Source organism: Phragmites australis, chromosome 20, assembly GCF_958298935.1.
Source record: "Phragmites australis chromosome 20, lpPhrAust1.1, whole genome shotgun sequence".
NCBI classification, from domain to species: Eukaryota; Viridiplantae; Streptophyta; class Magnoliopsida; order Poales; family Poaceae; genus Phragmites; species Phragmites australis.
This window is the reverse complement of record NC_084940.1, coordinates 12,088,814-12,100,497: the sequence shown is the minus strand read 5'-3', so window position 1 is coordinate 12,100,497 and position 11,684 is coordinate 12,088,814. Positions and strand designations below refer to the sequence as shown.

General features: G+C 44.8%; 2 protein-coding genes across 2 annotated transcripts; both read left to right on the top strand.

Annotated features, from left to right (window-relative positions):
* Positions 1–241: 241 nt before the first annotated feature.
* Positions 242–3,267, top strand: LOC133902314 (GTP-binding protein BRASSINAZOLE INSENSITIVE PALE GREEN 2, chloroplastic-like). Its single transcript, XM_062343913.1, has 3 exons — positions 242–1,592; positions 2,108–2,275; positions 2,371–3,267. Exons 1-3 carry the CDS (start codon positions 360–362, stop codon positions 2,731–2,733), a joined length of 1,764 nt encoding a protein of 587 aa, XP_062199897.1. The 5' UTR covers positions 242–359; the 3' UTR covers positions 2,734–3,267.
* A 5,354-nt stretch (positions 3,268–8,621) lies between these two features.
* Positions 8,622–10,365, top strand: LOC133901837 (heavy metal-associated isoprenylated plant protein 23-like). Its single transcript, XM_062343351.1, has 2 exons — positions 8,622–9,699; positions 9,804–10,365. Exons 1-2 carry the CDS (start codon positions 9,540–9,542, stop codon positions 10,106–10,108), a joined length of 465 nt encoding a protein of 154 aa, XP_062199335.1. The 5' UTR covers positions 8,622–9,539; the 3' UTR covers positions 10,109–10,365.
* Positions 10,366–11,684: the final 1,319 nt, after the last annotated feature.

Sequence of the window (11,684 nt, the reverse complement as noted above, 5' to 3'; positions counted from 1 at the left end):
GAGTTTAAAAAAGGCGCAAAGAGAAGGAGGAAATGATATTCCTATTCTATGAATAAAATGATATTCTTTCCTTTTTAGAGAAAAAGATCGATGATATTCCCTTTGTGTTTTTAGGGTATGAAGAACTGGATAATGCTCGTCAAGTTCTTTCGCAAGTTGTCACGCCGATCTATTATAAATGGGCCGGGCCTTTAAGATCCCGTGATGGTACTAATCAGTCTAGACGGCCCATATTAATTTCAGCAGGCCTATAGCCCAAAAGGAACTTACGTCGAACACCTTGTAGGCAGCGAGAACCCTCCCCTCTCATGTCGAACACCTGACACCCACCGCCGATCACACAGCGGCGGCGCGGCAAGATGCTATCCCGCGCGCGGCGCCTCCAACCCACCATCCGCCGCCTCCTCCTGCCAACCAGCCCTGCACCCTCCCGTCCTCCTCCGCTCCTACCTCATCACCCCGCCTCCGCGCATACGCCTAAACCCTTCCCAATACTCTTCCGCCGACACCTCTGCTCCCCAGCACCCCCAACGCCACCGCCATCGCCACCACCGGCGGTGGTCTCCTCTGACCTCCCATCCGTCGGTACCAATGGTGTCTGCCCCGGCTGCGGCATCGCCATGCAATCCTCCGATCCCGCCTTGCCGGGGTTCTTCTCGCTTCCCTCCCCGAAATCCCCGGACTACCGCGCGCGCCTCGCGCCCGTCACTGCCGACGACACCCGCATCTCCGCCTCCCTCAAGTCTGGCCACCTCCGGGAGGGACTAGAGGCCTCGCGGGGGGACGAGTCACCCGCGGCGGCGGCTGAGTCGCTGGAGGCCAAGGGAGAGGGCAAGGTTGTGGTGTGCGCGCGGTGCCACTCGCTGCGGCACTACGGCCACGTCAAGCGCCCCGACGCCGAGCGTCTCCTCCCAGACTTCGACTTCGTCGCCGCCGTCGGCCCGCGCCTCGCGTCGCCGTCGGGGGCCAGGTCGCTCGTCCTGCTCCTCGCGGACGCCTCGGACTTCGACGGCTCCTTCCCGCGCGCTGTCGCGCGCCTGGTCGCTGCCGCCGGCGAGGCCCACCGCGCGGACTATAAGCGTGGGGCGCCGGCCAACCTCCCGCGCGCGCTGCTCGTGGTCACCAAGCTCGACCTGCTCCCCACGCCGTCGCTGTCCCCCGACAACGTGCACGCGTGGGCGCACGCCCGCGCCCGCGCCGGCGCGGGCGCCGACCTGCGCCTCGCTGGGGTTCACCTCGTTAGCGCCGCGCGGGGGTGGGGCGTCCGTGACCTGCTCGACCACGTGCGCGAGCTCGCTGGGGCGCGCGGCAATGTATGGGCCGTGGGCGCGAGGAACGTTGGGAAGTCGACCCTGCTCAATGCCATCGCCCGTTGCTCAGGCGTAGCCGGCGGACCCACCTTGACGGAGGCGCCAGTTCCAGGAACAACCCTTGATGTGATTAAGGTGGACGGCGTTCTTGGAGCTCAAGCGAAGCTGTTTGACACGCCAGGTCTGCTTCATGGGCACCAGCTGACGTCCAGACTAACGCGTGAGGAGCTGAAGCTTGTTCAAGTGAGCAAGGAGATGCGGCCCAGGACCTACAGAATAAAGGTCACATTTTTTCACCTTACCTGCTTGATGTGCCTCAATAAGTCAATGGGTGCAATGGGCCTAGGTGCCGATCATTTTCTGAAGTTCCACATAAATTTGACGTAACCATTCCAGTGTTTTGTTGGTTCACTGAACAACCGGAGCATTCTGTTAGCTCTGTGCAACTGAACTTAAGCTGTTTCACTTAAGAAAAATATTGATGTTTTCCACTCAAAGGTAGCAATCTAAATTTGCTGAAACTGAACTTAGTGATTGCTAGATATTGAATTGGACTGGGGAATGGAAACATTTTACGAAGTTTTGATCTTAAGATTCGTTGAGTTGTGACTCAGCACTTTTTTTTCGAGCAATAGTTGTGAATCAGTGTTATTGTCGATTTAATCGTTGAGTTTTGTAGGAGTATATATTTATACAACTTACAACATTTGTAGCACAGGATTATTCACTGGCCTGTATTGGCATTGCACTTTCAAAGGATCCATGCTTAAGTGTTCATCGTTTCGCAAACTTTACAGACAGGGCAGTCTATACATATCGGAGGACTTGTGCGCCTGGACATTGAAGAGTTGACTATAGGATCAATCTATGTTACAGTATGGGCATCAGCACTTGTCCCACTTCACATGGGGAAGACGGAAAATGCAGCCACAATGATAAAAGAGCACTTTGGCTTACAACTACAGGTACCATTCTTATCACAACACTGAAGTTTATTTCTTAATTCATGTTCTATTTCTTGGCATAATAAACAGTTCTGCTATTGGTCTGGTAATTGTAGCCTCCCATAGGCCAGGAGCGGGTAAATGAGCTCGGAAAATGGGTGAGGAAACAGTTCAAAGTTTCTGGAAATAGTTGGGATATAAACTCTATGGATATAGCCATCGCCGGTCTTGGCTGGTTTGGAGTTGGGCTGAAAGGAGAGGCAGTATTGGGGCTATGGACATACGATGGTGTTGATGTTGTCTCCAGGAGCTCCCTCGTCCATGTGAGGGCATCAATTTTTGAGGAAGCCGGTTTCACGGTTTCCACGATTGTCTCTCAGGCAGATAGCATGACAAATAAGCTGAAGAGCACCAAGAGGACAAACAAGAACAAGGAGAGCAGAGCAAGTTCTTCTCCCTCCACAGTGCCAGAACCGTGAGAACCTGCTGCCACTACAGTTGCTTGAGTTTTTTCATATCACTCTGTGACAGGAGTTTTGCTTTTGTGATGTTGTGCTAGCCTAAAATGTTGTCGTTGGGCTATATAAAGCTGTCAGAAACATACAAAAACAGAGGGTGCCATGTATACTTCTTCATAAATGCCTGCTGTTTGCAGAAGGATTTTCTGGGGCGAGGATGGTGTTGTTGTTGTATAGTCTCGTTCTGGACTATAAGAATTGCTTGAATATTGAACCTTTGCTAGTTTCCTCAGCTGGCAAGACCAATTTGGAGAGCAAATCAGTCAGGAAGGTAGGAATCCACACATCTGAAAACTTGCATTACAGCATGATAGGGCAGGTCTTGAGATAGTCAGGTTTGCATTTGAATCATTTCATAATGTTCTAGACATCATAATTTATAATTTGTCGCAAAGTTGAAGATCTGATCTTTGAGATAGGATCCACCGAGTTGGAGCTCATCTTGTTCTCTGTTAAAGATTGACTGATACTATAAATTTAAGGCCATCTTTCACAGATTGCGTCTTGTCTTGCAATGGAGCTTCTGTCTAAATTCAGTTTGTATTCTGAGATAAGTTATTGGTTCATGCTCATCTTCTTTGTTTTTTCTCTCTTCATTGCAAGAAAAATTATATGGTTTTATTTGCAATTTTAGCGAGTTCAATCTTTGTATCTTAAATTGTTCCATTCCTGTGTGTTCCTGGTGTCATCATACTGCATTTTGAGCTCTCATCATACTGCTCTGGAAAGTAGCGCAGAGAAAATCCCCTAGGAAATGAGCCGCTACTCCAATCATACGCATCTGCACAATACTGGCATAGTATCCCGTTTGCAACAACAGTATTACAGAACTTATGCAGACCAAGACTTCTGATTGTTTATGGTACAATATAGTTGTTTCACTTGGTTTGGTTTGTCAAAATCCAAATAAATACATATGCATAAGAAAGAGAGGATAAAACAAACAGGATCGTATATGCAAGATTTGTTTGGGAATTAGAAGTCACCTTTGACACAAAGTACAACCCTTTTGGATTAATTTAAGGAACGCACCAATCATTTTATATTAAAGCCAGTTGTTAACGGCTTTGCTTACCGCGATTGTCTTTGATTTCAGAGGGGCTTCCAAACACTTTTGACTTACATCAAGTCTCTAATCAATACTATATATTAAAGCTCTAAAAATTGGAGCGATTCTAGGATCAAGACACTATAGCTATGTTTTATCCTACGTATGTATACATGTGTATATATATGGATACGGATACGCATATATATATATATATATATATATATATATATATATACACGTGTATATATATATATATATATATATATATATACACGTGTATATATATATATATATATATATATATATATATACACGTGTATATATATATATATATATATATATATATATATACGTGTATATATGTATATATGTATCTGTATATTTACATCTATAATATAATTTTTTAGAAAATTTCAAAAAAAATAGCGAAAGGTATAATAATTATATTGATAAATCGGCTGAAATAATCTATAATGCACGGAAAAATATCTAACTAAAAAAAATGAAATAAATTTTGTTAGGTTCGTATTACTGTTGTCTATATATTAAAATTATGTGTATGCATAAAAATAATATTTTTTCTCATAATTAAATGAATGTGTTAAATATTAATAAATTCATAAATAAATATTGAGATGTCCAAAATTGGTGAACCTAATTTTTTTAGTTTTTTTTTTGTCATGTTCTGTGAAAAAAAATGGGCGCGGCGTAAGCATGCCAATCCACCTAGTCTATCAGAAATTTGAAAATTTTGGAGTAGGTCATTGCCGAGGCAAATCAAATATCGGCAACAAAGTAGTTAACACTGCTTGTGCAGAGGGATTTATAGGGTCTCTATAACTAGTTTGAGTATGTAACTGTCGGCTCGAAGATAGATGAAAGTCTGCTGGACTGCACTATCTTGTAAATTAACCAGAGGTTTCTAGAATTATGTTCTCTTATGTCGCTTAGATTTTTAAACTTGTAGGCTCCCCTACCTGATGTGAACTTGCTTGATTGCAGAACTCAGAAGTCAGGACCATGTATGCATAGTGATTCAGGGGGGAAAAACAAGTGTTGGTTGACAAGAGCAGGACCTAATTTGACAAAACTAGTGAGCTTCAAGACTCAGATAACCGCTACATTGAGGCTTAATTAGGAGCTAAAAGTTGCAGAGTTGAAGTGGGAAATGTGCAGGCTCCCTGACTGAGCTTTAGGTACTCCCTGGTGTACGCGAACCAGCTTCAAGTCTAGAACGTGCACGTGAATTTGATGAAATTGGCAGCCCCTTTTCTTTTCCCTTGAGAAATGCTATATAAATACCCAACTGAAAATTTGCAGACTTCAATCAAATTCGGCACTTTTGGAAGTTCTCCTAGATTAATTTGTGCCTGCTCCTTCGACCTCTATCTTCGGCAAGAGACATACGACGGTCTTGCTGTGATAAACCACCAAATTTTGGGAAGGGAGGGTGAAGAAACAAGATCGATATTGGTACAGATCAAATGGTCCGCAATATTCTGAGATAAACCTAAAAACTAGTATCTTTTCTCTTTCATAGATACGCAAAATTAGATTCTCAGAACACACATCTTGAAAAACCCATGAGTTAGTCATGAGACCAACCCATTATATATATATGCTCTATTTCTTAGAGACGAAGTCTCCAACAGCATACACCATGAAGGAAGGAAGAACCAAGCTAGGTTGAGCAAAAATGAAAGACCAACTAAGGTTAAATTCGAAAAGGCTCGTCAATTAACTATGTGAAAAAAAGCTTCTCGGCTAGTTTTATTAGAAAGCCCACGAGGAGTTAAAATAAATAAAAAGCTACTTCGTTGGGGACACGACTATATATTCTTCAGCCAATATGTAGTGATGCCGCTGTCACGTTGATTTGCCCTGCCGGCCGGTACAGCTTTCGTGCCAGGGCTCACCAAAAATCTCCTGAGCTTGAGTGGCAGCACAATGCATGCATGTATCCGCTCTCTTGTCAATATTGGCGCCAGAAAGCAACGCTCACTTCACCTAAAACCCCCTTAATTTGTATCTTTGTTAGTGTTCAACTTTTATTTCCCGGTATTGCTATTTGTCATGTGCATGATTTTTTTTTGTCAGTTTACGCAAATTAGAAAGTTTCGTGTGCGTGGTTTGGAAAATTTGCTTCCTTTTCTGGTTCACCAACGAAAATTTCATATACTTTGGTCCTCATTAAGTAAAGCTTGAGAATTTCGATGATAGGTGTTAAAGAGTTATGTTTTATTAAGTTTGAGGTCCTTGGTGCAAAACTCGTATCCTCTAGTTGGTAAACATGCATATTTTTTCCTGCTCATTACATGCCGGCCGGAGATCGATTAGCCATTGATTCGAATTGAAGTTCCATTGGCCCGTTTGATTGCTTATCTTTTCTCATTCAACAATATGGACTTCCATTATCAGAAGGTATATTCATTTTGTTTGATTCAAAGGAACGATTCTTGACAATTTTAATCAATGTTCAGACGGAACACGAATTAGTGAATTATTACTACGGGGCAACCAGCTTCCTTCAATCAACTGGCATGACCTCCTTTCATTTACATTGAAGTTTATTGTGGGTTATGTGCAATATTTCATTGACACAACGACGAAAATGACGATGACTAGTCAGTCATACCTTTTTGTTTTCGCACATATACGATGAGCACTTAAGTACATATACATGTTAAATGCATTCCTGTCTAGTTGGTTGTAACGAAGCAAATGTTTGACTGGCCACAAATAAAAAAGCTACTACACCTAGGCGCACTTGAGCTTGGCGAGCTCCGCCTCAAGCGGCTCCTGCACCGCTGTCTTGCTCATCCCTGCCTCCTGTGTCGCCGCCCCACCATGGATAAGAGAGGCGTTGGGGGAGAGAGAAGTGAAGAGATAAGGACAAGGGCTAGACGGGTGGAAGAGATAAGGATGCACGGCCGATTGAGGATTTAGAGATTTTTTGGCTCGGTTCGGTGGTAATACTGTAGCAATCATCAATGGCGGTAACACTATAGCGAGGATAAGGACAAGGGCTAGAACAATGATTGAGCCGTTAAGAACCGGTACTGAAACTGACTATCAGTACCGGTTCGTGGCTAAAAAGGGTGCCCCGAGGTCGTGTAGTAGCTGCTCCTCGCTATCAAGGTGGAGCTCGAGCAGCGCACAAGGTGCTCGCTGCTCCTCGCTATCAAGGTGGAGCTCGAGCAGCGCACAAGGTGCTCGATGTCATGCTCAAGGCGACCGGCTATGGGCGAGTGCGACAGCGGGCGTGTGGCTATGGGCGAGCACGACAGTGAGCGTGTGGCTGAGTGGCCACGGGCGAGCGCGATGGCGAGCTTGCGGCTGTAGACGAGCGACTGAGCGGCCACAGGCGAGCGCGATGGTGGGCTTGCGACCGAGCGATCGCAGGCAAGCGGCCGAGCGATCGCAGGCGAGCGCGATGGCGGGCTTGCAACCGAGCGGATGTGGGCGAGCACGTGCGGGCGAGCGGCTGAGGGCGTGACGGTGGGCTTGCAGCCGAGCATAATAGCGGGTGTGCAGCCGAGTGGAACCAATTCATTTCATTTTTTTGTTTTTTTAGAAGACATTACTACCAGTTCGAGCCACCAATCGGCAGTGATAGAAACTTTCAGTGCCGATTTCAAACTCGACACTGGTAGTCACTAGCTATCAATGCCGAATAATAGTGATGGTTCAATACCTGCCACTGATAACGATTTTAAACCACCACTAATAATATGTTCTGTAGTAGAGTAGCTAGCCGCCTAGCCCTTTTTTTTTGTCATAACTACTGGTCAAACAAGGTCTCCATCGAAGTTTTCTTTTTAACATAAGGTAAAAAAGAGTTCCTTTCACTAGTTTCGAAAGATGAATTATGTTTCAACTTTCGGTCCATTACAGTAATAATATACTCCTATGTGTAAGATATAAAAAAGCATGACACATGTATGTCAAATTAGCGCGCACGACTTTAGCATTCCACACCCATGATGTTACACCATATGTACGATAACGTAGTCTTGCTTTTCTTGTATAAAAATATGCATCACTCTGATGCTTTTTTTGAGAATTTCTTATGCTAGCTTTGCTATTTATTTATTCCTACTTTGTTACTTGACATGCTTTGCTAGTTGTGCAGTGGATCGGCCGCCTCTTGAATTTGCCTCACCCTCCACCACTATATACATTGTGTTGATGACTTAGTGTTAAATAGCCCCTAAGTTTTACATATGTCATTATCTTTATTTATATCGCATTTTACAAACAATCAACATTAGCACCACGAAAATTCCATATAGCCAAACACAACACTCGATCATACATTTTTTTTTTTTGCGATTAACACTCGATCATCCGGAAATATATGATATGCAACTAAATGCAACTTGTGTAGACCAACAGGATTTTTCATAGAAACATTTCAGTGTTTTGTGGGACACATGACACATGTAGTGAACTTAAAGGGTAGGAAATAACAGGACCCCTGCCCCTCTCTAATCACGGCATAATCTCAGAATTATCTAAGTCCTGCAACGTGGGGCCCACACTTCCCCAGCTACCCAACCAGGGAACAAAGCCACAGTTCAGCTCATGCCCTGTGGGCTGTGGCAGCGGTTGGCTGCCCCTGATTGGCGTCCTCCTTGCCCACCTGTCCCTTGCTGGGTCTCCACTACTGCCTTCCTGCTGGCAACTTGCTTACACCTGAAGGACAGCGGCACTCCAGCAGTTCAGCACCAGGGTTCACAGTTCACACCAGCCCACGGCAAATGCGTGGGCAGGTTTTCAGTTATGCAAGTTCATGTCCGGGTACTGCGCATTAGAGAAACCGGAACTGGTTGAGAGCCAATGCAATCATGAAGAGTATATTATCGCGTGCGGTATTCGTAGCACTCTCGTGGAAAACTCGCTATGTAATTTCTAGTGTCAGTAGATACTAGATACCCCAAAATTCTCTGACAGATTAACCTCGGTAGTGCCTTCGAGTTTGCAATTCAGGCCTCTGATGAATTACTGAAGCTCAAGAACAGAGCATATCTAGCACTGCGTTTACATTTTCGGTGCGACAGTCCAGTATTCTTTTCCCCCTCTTGGCCCCTAATTTCTTAAATTAGGAAACTATTTTTTTTCTGAAATGATGACAAAAAATGGTTATGCAGTCAGAGCAGCCTAACACAAGGAACACAAGCACGTCTCCCTTGCTTAGCACAGGGGATAAACTGCCTTACCATCAACGGGTGCCCCAAGCTGGCTTTTCTGCGCCTTTATAAGGAGTCGGTTGAACTGAATTCGGCAGGAACAGGTAGAAAGCAGCAGCGCATGCAGGTGCAGCGGCAAGGCATCTTGGGAAACTTCTCCCAGGCGTCATCCACACTGACACGGCTTGGTTAGCTGTACACACTACACACTACACGAACAACTCTCTCTCTCTCTCTCTCTCTCGTCACTGCCTGCAAGGAAGCAGCTCAGGGTGCTAGCTGCTGCCACGCAAAAACTGCAAGGGGAGGCCTATATATACACGCACCCCTCTTCTAGCTAGCCTTCAAAACTCTTTGAACTACTCTTGACTGTAGCGTAGTGCATGGTGTGAGTTTGGCTGGCCATTTCAACAACACAACAAGTTTCAGTTAGTTTCATCCTTGGAGAGAGGCCCTTTTGACAGTGCTTGAATTCAGAAATTTTGGTTTAGAGTTCAGAGACGTTTGATTGGTTTGGAGTTGGGAGAATGGGAGGCACACTGGAGTACTTGTCCGAGCTGCTGGGTGGCGGCAGCAGCCGGCGGCGGTACAAGAAGAGGAAGCAGTTCCAGACGGTGGAGCTCAAGGTGCGCATGGACTGCGACGGCTGCGAGATGAAAGTCAGAAACGCCCTCTCCAGCATGAAAGGTACTTATCATCGATCATATTTTTCTATTAACTCTCCTTAATTTGTTAAGCATCATATATATAAAGTTGATGACACTTAATTTTGGTTCTTGACTGATCTTCAGGGGTGCAGTCGGTGGAGATCAACCGGAAGCAGTACAAGGTGACGGTGCAGGGGTTCGTGGAGCCGCACAAGGTGGTGAAGCGGGTGCAGGCCACGGGGAAGAAGGCCGAGATCTGGCCCTACGTGCCCTACAGCCTCGTCGCGCACCCCTACGCCGCCCCCGCCTACGACAAGAAGGCGCCGCCGGGGTACGTGCGCAGGGTGGACGCCGTCATGCCGGTGTCCAGCTACGGCGCCGCGCCGCAGGAGGAGAGGCTCGTCACCATGTTCAGCGACGACAACCCCAACGCCTGCTCCATCATGTAGATTGATTAGCTAGAATCTAGATCGTGCGTGCGCGCAGCTTGTGACAGAAAACTTAAGAATGTGGTGAAAATGTGAAGCGATAGATGATCGTATCGATCGGTTCGTTGGATGCTCATGGTGGTGACACGTGTATGTAATTACGTAGCTATATATGTTTGTATAAACTAATAGAAGTTTGAAAAGAGAGCATGGGAGAAGATATTTTTCAAAAGGTTCGTCTCCTGCATGTGCTGTCGAATCTTAGCCTACCTTCAGGTTGTTGGATTTTTTCATTCGAAAGGACGGTTGTCAGATTTCATATACAGAGTTGTGTGTAATGCTGAGACTTGCACCGATCTTATCGTGACTAGTGTTATGTCGGGCCATATTTATTAGGTATGATCGTTATCATGTCATGCTACGTCGTTATGAGTCAAGTCAGGAAGATTTAAGTATAACCTTCGGCACGTGTTATGTCGACTCAGGCACGGCTCTGTTCCATATTGCTAATAATGTTTACATATTTGTCTTTTATCATCTCATATTTATTTCTTTTATACTTACACATGCTTTATATCACCTGATAATACTTATATATTTATCTCTTATCATCTCAAAATTGTGTCTCTCGTACTCACACATCTCTCTTAGTGTCTCACATTTTGTATCAGAGAGATTAGAGAATAAATACATAAAAATAGTCATACAGACTATGTCGTGCCCTTTTTCATACCGTGCCGGCACGCGCACGGCCCAAGCCATCATGCCATGCCAGCATGCCTATCGTGCCAATGTCTTAGGCACAATACGACCCTCGTGTTCATGTCGTGCGGACCCAATTCAAAATCTTTCGTTTTGTGTCATGCTTTGAGCCGTACCAAAACTCGTGTGGTGGGCAGTCTAGGAATGGTGCCATCTAAGTCCCAACTCTAGTTGTGTGTATGAATCGATTGGTGTGTCATATAGTATTAACATATGATGTGTCTGTACTTGATGGTGCAGCTGGATTGCTCTATTTGATTGGTTTATACATGCTTTGGTTGAAAGGACCTCGGATATGTTCTTGACAGCGAGAACGTTAGGGCATCTCTGATGCATGCTCCATGCTAATGCTCGGAGGTAGCTTTTTTGCCATGTTAGAGATGTGCTGAAACTAAAACACCAAAAGTTGTTTAAGAACTGATACTTAATTTGCATGGGAGCTCATGAGTTTATGGATTCCTTTTTAAAAAAAAAATGAGTTTATTGATTGTAGAACCATCTACAAGAAAAGTGCTCGCATTGGAGAGAGATTCATAAGTGTGTGCTTTGCGTAATGTTGTATACTGGTATCCTCCTACTTCAAATTCCAAGCATCTCCAGTATTCGACATGCTCTGAAAGCAACTGCCAAATTAAAGTGCATTCTTTCCCTTCTGTGCAAGAGCCTGGGCCAAAGAGAGCTAAAAAAAACACCCCATTTTACCCCAAAAAAACAAGGTAGTTTCGAACAAATCTTCTACTAACATTAATTACAAATTAGATGTAAATAAAATAATGTAGTTCAACACTGTGTTGAAAGTGCAAAAACTTAATCAGATTTCTAATTGGCCTGTGCA